At 48.4% G+C, this 19844-nt stretch overlaps 1 protein-coding gene across 2 annotated transcripts in view; it reads right to left on the bottom strand.

Moving 5' to 3' along the window:
- Positions 1-19844, bottom strand: part of col5a1 (procollagen, type V, alpha 1) — a 633899-nt gene that overhangs the window by 9848 nt on the left and 604207 nt on the right. Inside the window, exons 56-65 of one of the 2 annotated variants that reach the window (XM_068012023.1) lie at positions 17770-17877; positions 17586-17639; positions 17441-17494; positions 14152-14259; positions 13522-13575; positions 12253-12288; positions 10322-10375; positions 8157-8415; positions 6109-6221; positions 2974-3042 (exon numbers count right to left, since the gene is read on the bottom strand). In XM_068012023.1, coding sequence (XP_067868124.1) covers positions 2974-3042; positions 6109-6221; positions 8157-8415; positions 10322-10375; positions 12253-12288; positions 13522-13575; positions 14152-14259; positions 17441-17494; positions 17586-17639; positions 17770-17877 — 909 coding nt within the window. Of the gene's footprint in view, positions 1-2851; positions 2921-2973; positions 3043-6108; positions 6222-8156; positions 8416-10321; positions 10376-12252; positions 12289-13521; positions 13576-14151; positions 14260-17440; positions 17495-17585; positions 17640-17769; positions 17878-19844 lie in introns of both variants that reach the window. The other variant, XM_068012024.1, reaches the window with a different exon arrangement.

The raw sequence follows: 19844 nt of genomic DNA, 5'->3' as shown, positions 1-19844 counted from the left end.
CCACAGGGGGTTTGACTTACGAGCTATTCTTTGTTGTGACAAGAGAGAATTTATGATTAGTATGAGATTTGCCTGGAAAAAGTGTTTTGGTTGCGCTTTGAACTATTGAAAGATGCTGTTTTTTGGGAAAAGAGACAATTGGAATTTGATATGGACCTGCCTGGAGTTCAGAAGAAAAGCTGCTACCTCTCTTTGAAGAATCCCTGCTCTTGAGAAGCAAAAGCCTGTATGAAGTTGTATTGTTGCCTCTTGTAATTTTTGAAGACATCCTGAATGCTTGCAGAAACCTTGCATCTTTAAAAGAACTTTGCATCAAATGTGTGTGAGAACTGACACCTTTGTGGCTGCACACCTGCTGTAAGACCTATGTGAAGCCTTCTGCAGTTGCATTTCTTCTACCCAAAATAGATTGTTAATCAAACTCGCCTCGAAAGACTCTGAGTGGCCACCAACTATTTGTCTTTGGGAGACCTTGCTCGCCAAACCAAAGGACTCACTTCCATATCTTTTCAGACTTTTTTTACTCCTTCTATTTCCTTGTAACGGCTGTAAACAAAAATCCTTTTTTCCCCGGTTAACCGGTTTTTGGATGTCTGTGAGTGTGCATGAGGGTTGGATATAAAAAATACAGGGCTTGACTATTTCAATTCACGTATATATTTACTTCATTATCGGTTAAGACTTGGTTTATAATGAACGTATAATTTTGTTGTTTATTAAAGAAACCTATTTGGTATGCTTTATTCTGGGGACCCGTAGAGGACCCAACCAGCAGGTGGGAACGTCACATTGATATGCTGTGACCCGTGGAGAAGTGGGACTGAATTAACAGTGCACTCCTCCTGCCTCAGTCGTAACAATACAACTGGGAGACTGATTTCAGTCCTGGATGTGCTGGGGGACTTTCTAAAACTGATAGCAAAACTCCTCTGAGCCCTTCACTCTCATCTGGTGCTACTTCTCTTAGAACACGGCTTAAAGGGGTTTCCTTTGCACGCTGGGGAACGGGAGCTGTCTCGAGGAACTCACACCGCCCGCCACCCCAGACCCCACAAGGTTTTGACTGCTGTTGGATGCTCGCGAGATGACCGGTGAAGCAGCAGGTGATTGGGTGAAGTTCCTGAGGCGTGTCGTCTTATCTCCGAGATGGATTCTGCAGCCAGGTGGACAGCTCCACAGCATAGAAAGATCAGGGCAGAAACAAGAGGTTGGAGACTGGAAACGGAGCAGAGACAGATCAGGGCTGCTGACACTGAGCTGTTCAGACTTTCTTCAGAAACTTGCAGAGCCCATCTGCCCATCGTCCAACCAATGGGAGAATGAGGAACTTTAACCCCTTCACCACTGGCACCAAAATGGGCTCATTAATATTTTTAACAGTGCCTCTGCCAACAGGTGATTAGTGTAAATAGGGATTTACTCCCATCCTCACTCTGTGCCCCAGAGGTGGTCTCACTTTGGTAAAAGTCCCACATATACTGACTCTCACTGGGGTACGGGTCCCACACACACTGACTCTCACTGGGGTACAGGTTCCACACACACTGACTCTCACTGGGGTACGGGTCCCACACACACTGACTCTCACTGGGGTACGGGTCCCACACACACTGACTCTCACTGGATTACGGATCAAACACACACTGACTCTCACTGGGGTACGGATTCCACACACACTGACTCTCACTGGGGTACGGGTCCCACACACACTGACTCTCACTGGGGTACGGCTCCCACACACACTGACTCCCACTGGGGTACGGATCAAACACACACTGACTCTCACTGGGGTACGGTTTCCACACACACTGACTCTCACTGGGGTACGGGTTCCACACACACTGACTCTCACTGGGGTAAGGGTCCCACACACACTGACTTCCACTGGGGTACGGGTTCCACACACACTGACTCTCACTGGGGTACGGGTCCCACACACACTGACTCTCACTGGTGTACGGGTCCCACACACACTGACTCTCACTGGGGTACGGGTCCCACACACACTGACTCTCACTGGGGTACGGCTCCCACACACACTGACTCTCACTGGGGTACGGGTCCCACACACACTGACTCTCACTGGGGTACGGCTCCCACACACACTGACTCTCACTGGGGTACGGATTCCACACACACTGACTCTCACTGGGGTACAGGTCCCACACACACTGACTCCCACTGGGGTACGGATCAAACACACACTGACTCTCACTGGGGTACGGGTTCCACACACACTGACTCTCACTGGGGTACGGGTTCCACACACACTGACTCTCACTGGGGTACGGGTCCCACACACACTGACTCTCACTGGGGTACGGATCAAACACACACTGACTCTCACTGGGGTACGGGTTCCACACACACTGACTCTCACTGGGGTACGGATTCCACACACACTGACTCTCACTGGGGTACGGATTCCACACACACTGACTCTCACTGGGGTACGGGTTCCACACACACTGACTCTCACTGGGGTACGGGTTCCACACACACTGACTCTCACTTGGGGTACGGGTCCCACACACACTGACTCTCACTGGGGTACGGGTCCCACACACACTGACTCTCACTGGGGTACGGGTCCCACACACACTGACTCTCACTGGGGTACGGGTTCACACACACACTGACTCTCACTGGGGTACGGGTTCAATGGGCTCATGACACTCTGTGGGCGGTGATAGTGTGGGTCAGAGGGGAATGACAATTGTCTGCTACTCTGAGTAACTCAGTGTCTGTGACTGCACAGAGTAAAGACAGCGTGAAGTATCGAGTGGCCAGATCGGAAAGCACTAGCTGTTGCCAGCCATGAAGTAAGATGCAGTGTAGTCTAGCCACTTACCAGGGCGCCTCGCTTGTACTGACTATACCAAGCACCTGGCAGCTCTTTCGGCCAACGAGCCATTTTGCTCTGAAAAATACAAAACTGGTTACAGACTAGAAAGGAAAACAATGCCCGCTTACCAGTTTACCACGCTTGAATTCACTGAACCAGGAGCCTGGTACTTCCTTGGGCCAAGAGGTAACTCTTGCCTGATGTGAGACGGGAGAGCAAAGGAGAAAAGGCAAATAAGTTAATGTGCAAACTAACAGTCCGAGTAATCCTGGCGAGCACAAGATTATCGCAATTCATTGGAAAGCCTGAAATATTGGTTCCCTTTGTTCCCGATCAAATTATCTCCGAGGGCACTCACTCTCACTGGGATACAGGTCTCACACACACTGACTCTCACTGGGATACAGGTCCCACACACACTGACTCTCACTGGGGTACGGGTCCCACACACACTTACTCTCACTGGGGTACGGGTCCCACACACACTGACTCTCACTGGGGTACGGGTCCCACACACACTGACTCTCACTGGGGTACGGGTCCCACACACACTGACTCTCACTGGGGTACGGGTCCCACACACACTGACTCTCACTGGGGTACGGGTCCCACACACACTGACTCTCACTGGGGTACGGGTTCCACACACACTGACTCTCACTGGGGTACCGGTCCCACACACACTGACTCTCACTGGGGTACCGGTCCCACACACACTGACTCTCACTGGGGTACGGGTTCCACACACACTGACTCTCACTGGGGTACGGGTCCCACACACACTGACTCTCACTGGGGTACGGGTCCCACACACACTGACTCTCACTGGGGTACGGGTCCCACACACACTGACTCTCACTGGGGTACGGGTCCCACACACACTGACTCTCACTGGGGTACGGGTCCATGTGCACTGGCCAGTTTGTCACGTGTGACACAGCCAATGATTGCCAGTGAGATATTGAGCTGTGGGATGTCTCCCAGTTGAGCCAGACACTGGCACCTGGCTGAAGTCCACACAGTCACACTTTCCAGTTGGTGTTCGTGATAACGATCCCTATAATGAGATTCCTGTGCGCTTAGTACCCTCTTTCCTTTCCTAGGGGCACTCTGACCAACTTTCCTGCCCTTATCACTGCCTTGACTGTGATTGGCCAACTCAGCAGAGAGCACAGATTCCTGTAGGGATGTAATTTGACCTGTAGCCAATTTTATCCCTCATGAACGGAAATGAATGTGTTGGGTGTGATCGGCTATCACCCAACCTGTTGCCCAAAACCCAATTTCACCCCAGATGGAGTTTTGTAGAATTCGTCATTGCAGAGGACACTGGGCGCCCTGGGTGCATGTGTATCTAATCAAATGGATCTACCTGTCTATCCACTGTTCAGAGTACCAAACAACCCTGAAAGCCTCACCCACTTCTCTCCCAGGGGTCATGGCCAGTGAGAGAGGTTCAGGGGTCAACTGGTCAGCACGTCCACTGTCACATACAACAGGGAAAATGAGGGGAGCGGCTTCTGTGGTCAAAATAATGAAGGCAGCAGTTGGTGTATAAATGGGCCAAGCACTGTGGCTCTATGTGTATGGGATCGCAATGTGCCAGGTTCAGCCACTGAATGGTACGAAACACAGGAGATGGGTCAACATCCTGGAACTCCCCTCCTAACAGCACTGTGGGTGTACCCACACCACAGGGACTGCAGCGGTTCAAGAAGGCTGCTCACCACCACCTTCTCAAGAGTAGATAGGGATGGGCTTTAAATGCTGGCCTTGAGAGTGTCACCCACATCGCATGAATGAATATAAAAAAGAATTTGTACACAGCAAGACCCCGCGATAATTAGCAGATAATTTTTTCTGTGATGTTGGTTGAGGGATAAATACTGGCCAAGACACCGGGAGAACTCCCCTACTCTTTTTTGAATCCGCCATGGGATCATTTACATCCACGAGAGAGTTTAATGCTTAGTCTGAAAGATGGCACCTCTGACAGTGCAGCACTCCCACAGTACTGACCCTCCGACAGTGCAGCACTCCCTCAGTACTGACCCTCCGACAGTGCAGCACTCCCACAGTACTGACCCACTGACAGTACAGCAGTCCCTCAGTACTGACTCTCCGACAGTGCAGCACTCCCTCAGTACTGAACCTCCGACAGTGCAGCACTCCCTCAGTACTGACCCTCTGACAGTACAGCACTCCCTCAGTACTGACTCTCCGACAGTGCAGCACTCCCTCAGTACTGACCCTCCGACAGTGCAGCACTCCCTCAGTACTGACCCTCCGACAGTGCAGCACTCCCTCAGTACTGACCCTCCGACAGTACAGCACTCCCTCAGTACTGACCCTCCGACAGTACAGCACTCCCTCAGTACTGACCCTCCGACAGTACAGCACTCCCTCAGTACTGACCCACTGACAGTGCAGCATTCCCTCAGTACTGACCCACTGACAGTGCAGCATTCCCTCAGTACTGACCCACTGACAGTGCAGCATTCCCTCAGTACTGACCCACTGACAGTGCAGCATTCCCTCAGTACTGACCCACTGACAGTGCAGCATTCCCTCAGTACTGACCCACTGACAGTGCAGCACTCCCTCAGTACTGCACTGGGAGTGCCAGCTAGATTATGGGGCTCAAGTTTCTGGACTGGGACTTGAATTTACAACTTTGTGACTAAGAGGTAAGATTGCAGACACTGAAACCTGTGTACACTTGGTCAGGTTTGCTCCTGGCACAAGGGTCAGGGAAAAGTTATACTAACTCCTTCCTTTCTGTCTTCTCAGGTTTGCATCACCCTGTTTCAAAGGGTGAACAGACTATCACCCACAAAGCAGGTATGTGCAAAAGGTAAAAGCTGTCGGAATGCTGCTGTGCCTCTGTCAGACGGATGGGAAGGTGATGTGAGGCTGTGGGTGATGTTCCGGTGCTTAACTGTGCTGGGAATTTTCTCAAGGCTTCTGCTGATTGGCCAGCATAAATTAGATGGATGATTGGGTGAATCCCCTCCCATGCTGTCTATCCTGAGGAAATTCCGCATGCTGGTCTCCCTTTAAGAAAAGCTTGGGGCAGATTTTTGAACCTGCATTAGTGTAAAGTTTACATTACAGATTGTCTGATCACCATAGAGAGTTCCCAACTATCATTTGTACTGGAATTGACAATCAGGGCGGTTTGTATCACAGATAAGGGAAGTGCTGCCGAGATGGAGCTCTGTTTTGTTCCTTGTAAGCTGAGGAGAGATCTGAGAAAGACTTACTCCTTCTGATTTCTTGTCTGGGAAAATGCAAGTTTCTCCTCCAGATGTGAAGTTACAGAAAACCTTGAACGAGTCCCTGGAGCAGCCTTGGTTTGGATCAATCCAGTATTCACCTGTGTGCAACAGAAATGGTAAATCCGCCGCTCGGAAGGATCCGCTTGTGCTGGATAAATCACACTCATGCAGTAATATGGCAGGTTCCACTACTGACTGCCTCACTATCCCAGCACTGGCTTATCTTATCCTTTTGTTGCTGCCTAATCAGCCACTGAACCCGCTCTATCGGACCGACTGTCGAAACGGCTGTCGAGCCCGCTCTATCGGACCGACTGTCGAGCCCACCATGAGTTATACTGAACACTTTTCTCTCAACATCTCCTTCCCAACCTTTTCATCACACTTTGTCTGTTATTGATATCACTTTGATTGGAGCCCCCTGAAGTCTCCTTGCTTGTCTAATCTCAGCTCCCAACGCCTCTTCCTCCTCCCTAAGTCCCTATCACATTGTCTCCTACCCCAACTCATTATTATCCCAGGACTGCAAAACAAAACCCTTCATCTACCTCAGTCTTTCCTTCTTCCTACTGTCTACAGGACATGAAAACCCAACCTTGATGTCACTTGTCCAATTATTTTGTCACGTCTTCTCTTCTACTCTCTTCAACTGGATTTTGTGCCGTGACCCTTCACTGAATTTTCTCAAGGCTTTTTAGACAGCACCTTCCAAATCCACGACCTCTACCACCTAGAAGGACAAGGGCAGCAGATGCATGGGAACATCACCACCTGCAAGTTCCCCTCCAAGTCACACACCATCCTGACTTGGAACTATATCACCGTTCCTTCACTGTCACTGGGTCAAAATCCTGGAACTCCCTTCCTAACAGCACTGTGGGTATACCTACCCCACATGGTCTGCAGCGGTTCAAGAAAGCAGCTCACCACCACCTTCTCAAGGGCAATTAGGGATGGGCAATAAATGTTGGCCTGGCCAGCGACGCCCACATCCCATGAATGAATTCAAAATAAGCTTTCTCAAAATAAGGGATTGCAGACCCTCTGCCCTGCACGAATGTACACTGCCCTCGGGCCCTCCAATTCTCTCTCCTACAGTTTGGTCATCCTTCCCAAGATCTTCTCATTCAGTCAAACAGGCATAAACCAATTAAGTGACTCATGGTTTTGGACATGTGACACAACCATACATTACACCATGGCATAATATAATGACAGATAATCTTATTTGAAATGTAGGATAATGTTTAACCCAGGAATCCAGTGGATGGGTTAACATTCCAATCTCACATCATAAAGGGGCTCAAATGTCAGGGGACCATTTAGAGAAGGATGGGTGCAGTATTGATGATTGGCCACAAGAGGTCACTAACACCTGCACTTTGTGACATGGACACCTTTGGGTTGGACACCATCGCATCATCAACATTCCCTGCACTTGGGATTCCTGAATCCAATGTTGGATTTCAGGAATTTAGATATGATTGTGTGGATCATTGGAACACAGGAACAGGAGGAGTCCATTCAGCCCCTCGAGCCTGTTCTGTCATTCAATTAGGTCAGGGCTGATCTGGATGGGCTTCGAGTCTGTAACTCTCAATACTCTTAACAAATAAAAATCTATCAATCTCAGTTTGGAAATTTTTAATTGACCCCCAATATCAACAGCTTTCTGGGGGAGAGAGTTCCAGATTCCCACTCCCCTCTGTGTGAAGAAGTGCTTCCTGACATCACCCCTGAACGACCTGGCTCGAATTTTAAGGTTCTGCCCCCTTGTTCTGGACTCCCCCCACCAGACGAAATAGTTTCTCTCTGTCGACCCCATCAAATCCTTTAATCATCTAAAACCCCTCAATTAGATCACCCCCTAATCTTCTGTACTTGAGGGAATACAAGCCTAGTCTGTGCAACCTGTCCTTGTAATTGAATGCTTTTCGTGCGAACAAACTTCTTGATGTGACTGACTTGTTGTCTGATGGCATTGTGTAGTGGAAGCACTAGATGGACACTGGTTTCACACATTGTGAGCTTACCGTCAGGGAAGTCAGGGTGACAGAGATGCAGGTCCTTGCAAGTACGTGCAGGGTTGTTCTGTGTGCCCATTGGATGCTTCATCTGTTCAATCTCTAGTTTCAGTGAGTTGAGAGAACCAAAAATCTCTTCCATTCCATCTGCATAGTCCAGGTAATTATCCGGAATTCCTTCTTCTAAGAACTGGCTAGCATCTATGGAGCGTTTCGCTCTTGATGAAGACCGGAATGGGAAGGGCTGAATGACCTCACCAGCTGGACCCTTTAGATTAAACAAAGTTATCGACAGTTCATAAATAGAATTTGAAATAATTAAAAATATAATTTGTCTCCAGAGACTGACACCAGTTCCATGGGGCAACTGGGAGACATTCAACGTAGTGTCTTTTGCATTTCTGTTAACAACTGTCTATTGGATAGACACACGGTACATTGTTCTTATCCTGAGAAACTCTGGTGAGAAGCTGAGGCCCAATGAGGAGAACACGCTGAGGAGGCAAAGACCGAGGGGCCACTGTGACTCACAGTGTGGGGGGGGTTCTCTGAGACAGTGTACAGAGGGGATGGTGTGATCGCACTGTGTACAGAGGGGATGGCGTGATCGCACTGTGTACAGAGGGGATGGCGTGATCGCACTGTGTACAGAGGGGATGGTGTGATCGCACTGTGTACAGAGGGGATGGCGTGATCGCACTGTGTACAGAGGGGATGGTGTGATCGCACTGTGTACAGAGGGGATGGCGTGATCGCACTGTGTACAGAGGGGATGGTGTGATCGCACTGTGTACAGAGGGGATGGCGTGATCGTACTGTGTACAGAGGGGATGGCGTGATCGCACTGTGTACAGAGGGGATGGTGTGATCGCACTGTGTACAGAGGGGATGGCGTGATCGCACTGTGTACAGAGGGGATGGTGTGATCGCACTGTGTACAGAGGGGATGGCGTGATCGCACTGTGTACAGAGGGGATGGCGTGATCGTACTGTGTACAGAGGGGATGGCGTGATCGTACTGTGTACAGAGGGGATGGCGTGATCGCACTGTGTACAGAGGGGATGGTGTGATCGCACTGTGTACAGAGGGGATGGTGTGATCGCACTGTGTACAGAGGGGATGGCGTGATCGCACTGTGTACAGAGGGGATGGTGTGATCGTACTGTGTACAGAGGGGATGGTGTGATCGCACTGTGTACAGAGGGGATGGTGTGATCATACTGTGTACAGAGGGGATGTGTGATCGCACTGTGTACAGAGGGGATGGTGTGATCGCACTGTGTACAGAGGGGATGGTGTGATCGTACTGTGTACAGAGGGGATGGTGTGATCGCACTGTGTACAGAGGGGATGGTGTGATCGCACTGTGTACAGAGGGGATGGCGTGATCGCACTGTGTACAGAGGGGATGGTGTGATCGTACTGTGTACAGAGGGGATGGTGTGATCGCACTGTGTACAGAGGGGATGGTGTGATCATACTGTGTACAGAGGGGATGTGTGATCGCACTGTGTACAGAGGGGATGGTGTGATCGCACTGTGTACAGAGGGGATGGTGTGATCGTACTGTGTACAGAGGGGATGGTGTGATCGCACTGTGTACAGAGGGGATGGTGTGATCGCACTGTGTACAGAGGGGATGGCGTGATCGCACTGTGTACAGAGGGGATGGTGTGATCGCACTGTGTACAGAGGGGATGGTGTGATCGCACTGTGTACAGAGGGGATGGTGTGATCATACTGTGTACAGAGGGGATGTGTGATCGCACTGTGTACAGAGGGGATGGTGTGATCGTACTGTACTGGGGAAGCACTATGACTCAAGAACATATTGAATGTTTTGTTGCCATCACCAGTTGCACTTTCTAGACTAACGACCTCTTTAAAAAAAATCATTTGATTGTCATGTGACACAAGTGATTATCTTTCCCTGTTACACTTTCTAATGGTACAAGGGAGCAACATTCCAGCCTTTAGCTACTAACTGTGCAGTTTGCTATGTGAGCATTCCATTCGCATAGACAGTTGCTATTGGACCAAGCTTGAGTTCAAATGAATTCTACAATCAAATTTCTGACCATAGTCATCGAGTCATTTACTGCACAGAAGGAGCCCATTCGGCCCATCAAGTCTGCTAACGCTTTTTCTCAATTTAAAAAAAATATGTACTTACAGGGTTGCCTGGCGGCCCTTGTATTCCTGTTTCACCTTTGGGACCAGTTAGACCCTGTGGATGAATAAATAAGGGCCATTTAACATAAACATCGAAAGGCTGGAGGACTGTTCAGTTTTGGGTTGTATTGTGTCACTTGTGTTTTGCAGACTGCCTTGCTCCACGTATATTTCAACACGGGGGTCAGACCATTGTTCTGAGAGTTTTTACAAGCATGCAGAATAACAACACTACTCTTACTGAGGAACTTGGTCAAAGCTGCAGCTTACTTCAACACTCGTGATTATTATAAGGACATTACTTGGCCATTCAGCCTCCTGAGCCAGCTTCACCACTCACTTAGATCATGGCTGAACTGTATTTTAACTCCATTTACCCACCTTAGCTCCATATCCATTGATACCCTTCCCCAACAAAAATCTATCTTTCTCAGTGTTGGAAGCTCCAATTGCCCCCCAGGATTGACAGCCTTTTGGGGGAGAGAATTCCACAACGCTTTGTGAAGATGTGCTTCCTAATTTCACTCCTGAATGTCTGAGCTCTAATTCTAACATAACGCCTCCCGGACTCTCCCACCAGAGGAAATAGTTTCTCTGCATCTACTCTATCAAATCCCTTTGTCATTTTAAAGGCCTTCATTAAATCACTCCCCAACCTTGTAAACCCAAGAGAATACAAGCCATGTTTATGCAGCCTGTTCTCTTAATTTAACTCTTTCTACCCCAGTATCGTTCTGGTGAGTCTGTGTTGCACCCAGTTAAACTAAGATCCTGTTTACCTGTTCTCGTTAATGTAAAAGAGCCCATGGCACTATATGAAAATGTGCTGGGGGCTTGTCACCCTTTCCTGGCCAACATTTATCCCTCAAACACCACCACCAAACAATTATCTTATTGCTGTTTGTGGCACCTTGCTGTGCACAAATTGGCTGCTGCACTTGCCTTCACCGCACTGTAAAGATGGTTCATTGGCTGGGGACTCGTTTTGGACACGGAGGATGTAAAAGGCAGTGTATAACTGGGACTTTAAGCTTTCTTCTTGACCTCCTGCCTTTTTATTCTCCCTATAAATCTACACTCTCTGAGAATTCAGCGTCACCTTTGACCTCGACTGCAAAGGGCTGATGTTATGAAGTGCACTCATTGGAGAGCTTTGCATGTCGAGAATTCCAGGCACAGTCCTCATGATTACCTGACACACTCTCCTAGGGAGTGAGGCTGCTGTCAGGATCAAGTGTTCGGAACACTGGCCCTCCAGCATGAAATTATTTCTCTGATGAAAGGTCACAGACCTGAAACATTAACTCTGATTCTCTCTCCACAGATGTTGCCTGACCTGCTGAATATTTCCAGCACTTTCTGGTTTTCCTTCTCTACAAGTTACGTCTAGCTTGGATTTTCTTTAGTTTACAATCCATGGTGACAGATTGTACAAAAGGATTCCTCCATATCTAACACACCAATACCTCCCGTCATCTGAGAAACCCAAGGTTGCTTCTCTCCCTGGTATTTGTTTTCCTAATGACAACAGGCTCAATGGAAGCAATTACTGTTATTGATGTTATTGTTCAAATACTCAATGTGTGGATGAAACTCTACCCTGCGCTATTTAAAGGCGGCGTTATCCATTTATTCTAAAATAACAGAATTTGGTACAAGTTTGTACAATAACATTACCCTTTAACTCCTTGACATAAGGTACTCAGCCATTTTGTCCTTCTTTCAATCTTTCCCATTACCTGCTTGTCCTTATCTTAAAGTTTGCCACACACTGAGGTGCAACATCTACAGAATTCTGTAAAGCCAGTCTAGGGGTTTTGCTGAAGTTTATTGTTCAGTGTTAATGGAATGAAGCTGGTTAGGAACAAGTTTCTTCTGTATTAGCAACAGAGAGTCCCTGATCCATCCCCTCACCGTCTAGAGAATACTCACAGAGGAGCCTTTAGATCCTTTAGGACCAGGTGGACCCTGCAAAAAGAAAGCAAGTGTCAGTCGATTCATTGGTTAATGGGTTTTAACACAGATCAGAAGCTAGATTTGTCCAACTGTAAGAAAACATTTAGCTAGTATCATATTGAACCCATCAGTTGTGGCTGCATGGCCAATCTTGCTTCTATTGGCCAATTCTCTGAGGTATTGGTTTCATTGATAAAATGATAAGATTGTATCATTGATCAAAAGAACAACTGAGAAGGTTTCCTTGATTTAATTGGTTTTACTGATCCTTGAATCAGAAAAAGTTCGGGTAGTTCTACTTTATGTAGATTTGTAAGCTCAATGCAGATGGTGAGGTGCTCACATCTAACCCAGAGTACTGGACATTTGCCCCTCCTGCAATGACATGGGTGTAATTTGGAGATATATGGAGGTATGTTGTTAGGTGGGTCTCACTCTCATTCCCTGCCTGAGGGACATGCTAAGTAAAGGAAGATAGTGAAAGGCTGAATTTGACATGCAGAAATACAAAGTTTGTTCATTTAATTTGAAACTCGAACTCAGTCAACAGTTTTCATACAAAAGGCAATGAACCCATTGTGGACTTTCTCATTGTATTTAAGCGTACATAGCATTTGTCAATTTTAGGTGTTTCACATTACTATGTAATTGTAAACAAAGATATTAATTGTGTATTTAGTATCTGGCCTATGAGGTAATAATCACTACTTTGAAGAGAATTTGGGAGGTCAGAGATGTTGATGGTCTATATTTAATCCAGTAAAAAGCATGTGGGGTAACTGCTAGTCCCAGGTTTGCATCCCTGTGAGGGGAAAATGGACAAAATACAGCTTTCAGATTCTAAAGGAAAGCTTGCTGGTAAACGAGATGATATTAAAAATCTGAAAGTGTTTGGATTGGCGTTCCCATGCACATGGATGGTGCAAGAGATTAGTGCATGTTGGGTTTGGGATTCTCCGGATAGGAATTAGGTCATGGCATGTTATTTCACACAAAGAGAGATCCTGGAGATAGGATGGTGGTTTCCTCAAAGCCAACTTTCCAAATGATGTCTTTCCCAATGCAACTTAACTGAATTTCTGCCCATTAAACAATGCTCCCAACACCCCCCAAAGCTGCCTGAAAGCTTGATTTTGTAAAATCACCTGCCTGATTTGCAAAATGTGATAAGGTCAGTAAATAATTTTATCAACACTTGGTGATTAATTCACTAGTGTCGGCCACATTGGATCAATCAATACTTACAGTTAATCCAGGAGGACCAGGAGGGCCGATCGGACCCGATTGACCATGGACACCCTGCAAGAGATTCACAAAGATGGGTTGTAAATGACTTTGTACGAGACTCGACTGGGCTACGTGCTGTTGTGGTTCTGTTACTGGACTATTAATCCAGTTTGAGAATTTGAATTCAGTTTTAAAATTCTGGAAATAAAAAGCTGGGATCAGTAAAAGCGACCATGAAGCTGTCGGATTGTCACAAAAACCCGACTGGGTCATGTCCTTACCCAGTCTGGGGCTATATATGACTCCAAACCCAAACCAACGTGACTGGCTTTAACTACTCTTTGAAATGACCACTCAGTTGTATCAAACCACTAGCGGTTCAAGAAGGTGCCCCACAACCACCTTCTCAAAGCAAGTGGGATGGGCAAAAAATGCTGGCCTTGCCAGTAATTCCCATATCCCAAGAATGAATAAAAAGAAATCACACAAAGCAATGTGCTTGACCTCAATAGCATTCAATTGATTCTACAGTGAAATGGAAAGTTTTGGATTAATTCATTCACTCAGGTACTTTGGCAGAGGCCTTTTGCTGAGTGGGGCAGGTATCAATAGTGAAAGACAAGGAACTCTTGGTCACTCAACACTTACCATATCTCCTTTCGGACCTTGAGGTCCCTGAGGACCTGGCATACCTCGGTCACCTTTCTCACCCTGTTCTCCTGGAGGCCCAATCAAACCAATCAAACCCGGGTGTCCCTGTAACACAGGACAAGCAGTCATCACACACTTACACCAATCAGGAGACATCCCAGCTCCGAGACTGTTAACATCACTGTGATAAGAACCTCAAGAATGTCAGTTAATCTTTGAGAATTCACCCATCACCGTCTGTGCTCACTGACCTACACTGGCTCCTGCATCAGCAACGCCTCGATTTTAAAATTCTCATCCTTGTTTTCCGATCCCTCCATGGCCTCGCCCCTCCCTATCTCTGCAATCTCCTCCAGCCCCTCACTCTCTCCCTATTTCTGTAATCTCCTCCAGCCCCTCGCTCCCTCCCTATCTCTGTAATCTCCTCCAGCCCCTCGCTCCCTCCCTATCTCTGTAATCTCCTCCAGCACCTCGCTCCCTCCCTATCTCTGTAATCTCCTCCAGCCCCTCGCTCCCCCCCATCTCTGTAATCTCCTCCAGCCCCTCACTCACTCCCTATCTCTGTAATCTCCTCCAGCCCCTCACTCCCTCCCTATCTCTGTAATCTCCTCCAGCACCTCGCTCCCTCCCTATCTCTGTAATCTCCTCCAGCCCCTCGCTCCCTCCCTATCTCTGTAATCTCCTCCAGCCCCTCGCTCCCCCCCATCTCTGTAATCTCCTCCAGCCCCTCGCTCCCTCCCTATCTCTGTAATCTCCTCCAGCCCCTCACTACCTCCCTATCTCTGTAATCTCCTCCAGCACCTCGCTCCCTCCCTATCTCTGTAATCTCCTCCAGCCCCTCGCTCCCTCCCTATCTCTGTAATCTCCTCCAGCCCCTCGCTCCCTCCCTATCTCTGTAATCTCCTCCAGCCCCTCGCTCCCCCCCTAACTCTGTAATCTCCTCCAGCCCCTCACTCCCTCCCTATCTCTGTAATCTCCTCCAGCACCTCGCTCCCTCCCTATCTCTGTAATCTCCTCCAGCCCCTCGCTCCCTCCCTATCTCTGTAATCTCCTCCAGCCCCTCACTCCCTATCTCTGTAATCTCCTCCAGCCCCTCGCTCCCTCCCTATCTCTGTAATCTCCTCCAGCCCCTCGCTCCCTCCCTATCTCTGTAATCTCTTCCAGCCCCTCGCTCCCTCCCTATCTCTGTAATCTCCTCCAGCCCCTCGCTCCCTCCCTATCTCTGTAATCTCCTCCAGCCCCTCGCTCCCTCCCTATCTCTGTAATCTCCTCCAGCCCCTCACTCCCTCCCTATCTCTGTAATCTCCTCCAGCCCCTCGCTCCCTCCCTATCTCTGTAATCTCCTCCAGCCCCTCGCTCCCTCCCTATCTCTGTAATCTCCTCCAGCCCCTCGCTCCCTCCCTATCTCTGTAATCTCCTCCAGCCCCTCACTCTCTCCCTAACTCTGTAATCTCCTCCAGCCCCTCGCTCCCTCCCTATCTCTGTAATCTCCTCCAGCCCCTCAGTCTCTCCCTATCTGTAATCTCCTCCAGCCCCTCGCTCCCTCCCTATCTCTGTAATCTCCTCCAGCCCCTCACTCTCTCCCTATCTCTGTAATCTCCTCCAACCCCTCACTCTCTCCCAATCTCTGTAATCTCCTCCAGCCCCTCACTCTCTCCCTATCTCTGTAATCTCCTCCAGCCCCTCACTCCCTCCCTATCTCTGTAATCTCCTCCAGCCCCTCGCTCCCTCCCTATCTCTGTAATCTCCTCCAGCCCCTCGCTCCCTCCCTATCTCTGTAATCTCCTCCAGCCCCTCACTCTCTCCCTAACTCTGTAATCTCCTCCAGCCCCTCGCTCCCTCCCTATCTCTGTAATCTCCTCCAGCCCCTCACTCTCTCCCTATCTCTGTAATCTCCTCCAGCCCCTCGCTCCCTCCCTATCCCTGTAATCTCCTCCAGCCCCTCGCTCCCTCCCTATCTCTGTAATCTCCTCCAGCCCCTCACTCTCTCCCTATCTCTGTAATCTCCTCCAGCCCCTCGCTCCCTCCCTATCTCTGTAATCTCCTCCAGCCCCTCACTCTCTCCCTATCTCTGTAATCTCCTCCAGCCCCTCACTCTCTCCCTATCTCTGTAATCTCCTCCAGCCCCTCACTCTCTCCCTATCTCTGTAATCTCCTCCAGCCCCTCACTCTCTCCCTATCTCTGTAATCTCCTCCAGCCCCTCGCTCCCTCCCTATCTCTGTAATCTCCTCCAGCACCTCACTCTCTCCCTAACTCTGTAATCTACTCCAGCTCCTCTCTCCCTCCCTATCTCTGTAATCTCCTCCAGCCCCTCACTCTCTCCCTATCTCTGTAATCTCCTCCAGCCCCTCACTCTCTCCCTATCTCTGTAATCTCCTCCAGCACCTCACTCTCTCCCTAACTCTGTAATCTACTCCAGCCCCTCTCTCCCTCCCTATCTCTGTAATCTCCTCCAGCCCCTCACTCTCTCCCTATCTCTGTAATCTCCTCCAGCCCCTCACTCTCTCCCTATCTCTGTAATCTCCTCCAGCCCCTCACTCTCTCCCTATCTCTGTAATCTCCTGCAGCCCCTCGCTCCCTCCCTATCTCTGTAATCTCCTCCAGCACCTCACTCTCTCCCTAACTCTAATCTACTCCAGCCCCTCGCTCCCTCCCTATCTCTGTAATCTCCTCCAGCCCCTCACCCTATCTCTGTAATCTCCTCCAGCCCCTCACTCTCTCCCTATCTCTGTAATCTCCTCCAGCCCCTCGCTCCCTCCCTATCTCTGTAATCTCCTCCAGCCCCTCGCTCCCTCCCTATCTCTGTAATCTCCTCCAGCCCCTCGCTCCCTCCCTATCTCTGTAATCTCCTCCAGCCCCTCGCTCCCTCCCTATCTCTGTAATCTCCTCCAGCCCCACAACCCTCTCAGATCTCTGCGCTCCTCCAATTCTGACACCTCGCGCAGCTCCGATCTTAATCACTCCACCATTGGCGGCCGTGCCTTCAGCTGCCTGGGCCCCAAGCTCTGGAATTCCTTCCTGAAACCTCTCCGCCTCTCCTCTCCTTCTGTAACGTTCTCCTGAAAACCTCCGTCTTTGACTAAGCTCTTGGACACCTGCTCTAACAGCACCTTCTGTGGCTTGGTGTTGAATTTTTCCCTGCTTTATGTAACAGCTAAATGGATAGTATTTGGTGAAGAGCCTTGACCTAAAACTGGGAAAGAAGGACCCACATGCATCAGTGAGAACAGCTCATATTATATTATCATTAGAAGCATTAGCTTTGGTTTCAGCTGAAAAACATACCTTCTCACCCTTTGTACCGGGGTCACCCTTGAGGCCTGGCAATCCAGGAGGACCCTGAAAAACAGAAAGAAACATCAGTGTAAACAGCAGGCATCACTTTCTGGTGAGGGAACAAAGTTTAACTGTGATTGCTTTGATTACAAACCATTGGGCCTGGTGGACCTGTTGGACCAGGAGGACCTGGAAAACCTTGCTCACCCTGAAATCCATCAGAGAAAAGAACGTGTTAAACAAAAGGGTTCAGATTGTCAGAGACAAGAATAAGTTACTGAAATAAAGTGATCGTAAAACCAAATGGTGTTAGTCTGGAGCAGGAGTCCTTTACTTACAACAGGGCCTGGAATTCCCCGCAGCCCCTCAGAGCCCGGTTTGCCTGGAGATCCTTGTGGGCCTACTGGACCTGTCTTACCAGCAGGGCCTTCAGCACCAGGGTCACCCTGAGGAGAAAGAGAGACATCATGAAAGATCAATCGGTCACTGATCATAAGAACATAAGAAATCGGAGCAGGAGCAGACCAAACGCTTCTCGATTCTGTCCGTCATTCAATACGATCATGGCTGGTCCTAGGATTCAATTCCACTTTCCCCCCTGCTCCCCATATCCCTTGATTCCCTGAGAGACCATAAATCTATCTATCTCAGCCTTAAATATATTCAATGATGGAGTATCCACAACCCTCTGGGGGAGAGAATTCCAAAGATTCACAACCCTTTAAGTGTAGTAATTTCTCCTCATCTCAGTCCTGAATGATCGGTCCCTTACCCTGAGACTGTGCCCCCATGTTTTAGATTCCCTGACCAGCAGAAACAATCTCTCAGTGTCTACCCTATCCAGCCCCTTCAGAATCTGATATGTTTCAATGAGATCACCTCTCACTCTTCTAAACTCCAGAGAACATCGGCCCAATTTACTCAGCATCCCATCATAGGACAACCCCCTCAACCCAGGGACCAATCTAGTGAATCTTCACTGCACTGCCTCCAGTGCAAGTATATCCTTCCTTAAATGTGGAGACCAAAACTGCACACAGTATTCCAGATGTGGTCTCACCAAAACTCTATACAACTGTAGCAATACTTCTTTATTGCTGTACTCCAATCCCCTTGCAATAAAGGTCAACATGCCATTTGCCTTCCTAATTGCTTGCTGTAATTGCATGTTATTTTTTAGCATTCCTTGTACAAGTACACCCAAGTCTCACTGAACATCAACATTTAAAAGTTTCACACCTTTTATAAAATATTAAGCTTTTCTATTCTTATTACCAAAGTGAATAACTGCATAGAATGATGCAATACAGAAGGAGGCCATTCAGCCCATCGTGTCAGTGCTGGCTCTTTGAAAGATCTATCCAATTAGTCCCACTCCCCTCTGCTCTTTTCCCCATAGCCCTGCAAATTCTCCGCTTTGAGTATTCATCCAATTCCCTTTTGAAAGTTACTATTGAATCTGCTTCCACCGCCCTTTCAGGCAGCTCGTTCCAAACCACAACAACTCACTGCATAAAACAAATTCTCCTCATAACAGATTCAAGTCCTGCTCCACATGAATCAACTAAAACCATGAACAACATCCACAAGCCGAGGTTATCTTATGAAGGAGGATTTAAAGTCCTGCATTAACCTGGTTAAAATAAGGCCAATCGGAAAATCTAGACTACCAGAGCTTACCACAAGGAGAGCCAAACCCATTGATGAGTTTATTACCAGTCCGACAAAAGTCCCTATAAATAACTGTAACCCCAACACCAACTGATCAATACATCCAACCATTGGATCAAAACTGAGAGTGATAGATTTTTGTTGGGTAAGGGGATTAAGGGTTACAGAACAAAGGCGGGTAAATGGCAGGAAGATACAGATCGGCCATGATCTAACTGAATGGTGGCGGAACAGGCTTGAGGGGTTGAATGGCCTCTCTATGTTGCTTAAATATCACATGCATTGTGTTGTCTTTTGGGCGCAAACACTCAATAAAAGATACACGACAAAGGTGGTTGAAACAACAGGCACTTCAAGCAAATTTTTTAAAAATTCTTTCATGGGATGTGGGCGTCGCTGGCCAGGCCAGCATTTGTTGCCCATCCCTAATTGTCCTTGAACGGAGTGTCTTGCTAGGCCATTTCGAGGGCATGTAAGAGTTAACCACATTGCTGTGGGTCTGGAGTCACGTGTAGGCCAGACCAGGTAAGGACGGCAGATTTCCTTCCCTAAAGGACATTAGTGAACCAGATGGGTTTTTACAACAATTGACAATGGTTTCATGGCCATCATTAGACTAGCTTTAAATTCCAGATTTTTATTAATTGATTTCAAATTCCACCTTCTGCTGTGGTGGGATTCAAACCCATGTCCCCAGAGCAATACCCTGGGTCTCTGGGTTACTAGTCCAGTGACAATACCA

This window comes from Heterodontus francisci, chromosome 32 (genome assembly GCF_036365525.1).
Source record: "Heterodontus francisci isolate sHetFra1 chromosome 32, sHetFra1.hap1, whole genome shotgun sequence".
Classification (NCBI taxonomy): Eukaryota; Metazoa; Chordata; class Chondrichthyes; order Heterodontiformes; family Heterodontidae; genus Heterodontus; species Heterodontus francisci.
The sequence above is the reverse complement of the archived record's forward strand: the minus strand, read 5'-3'. Positions and strand labels throughout refer to the sequence as shown.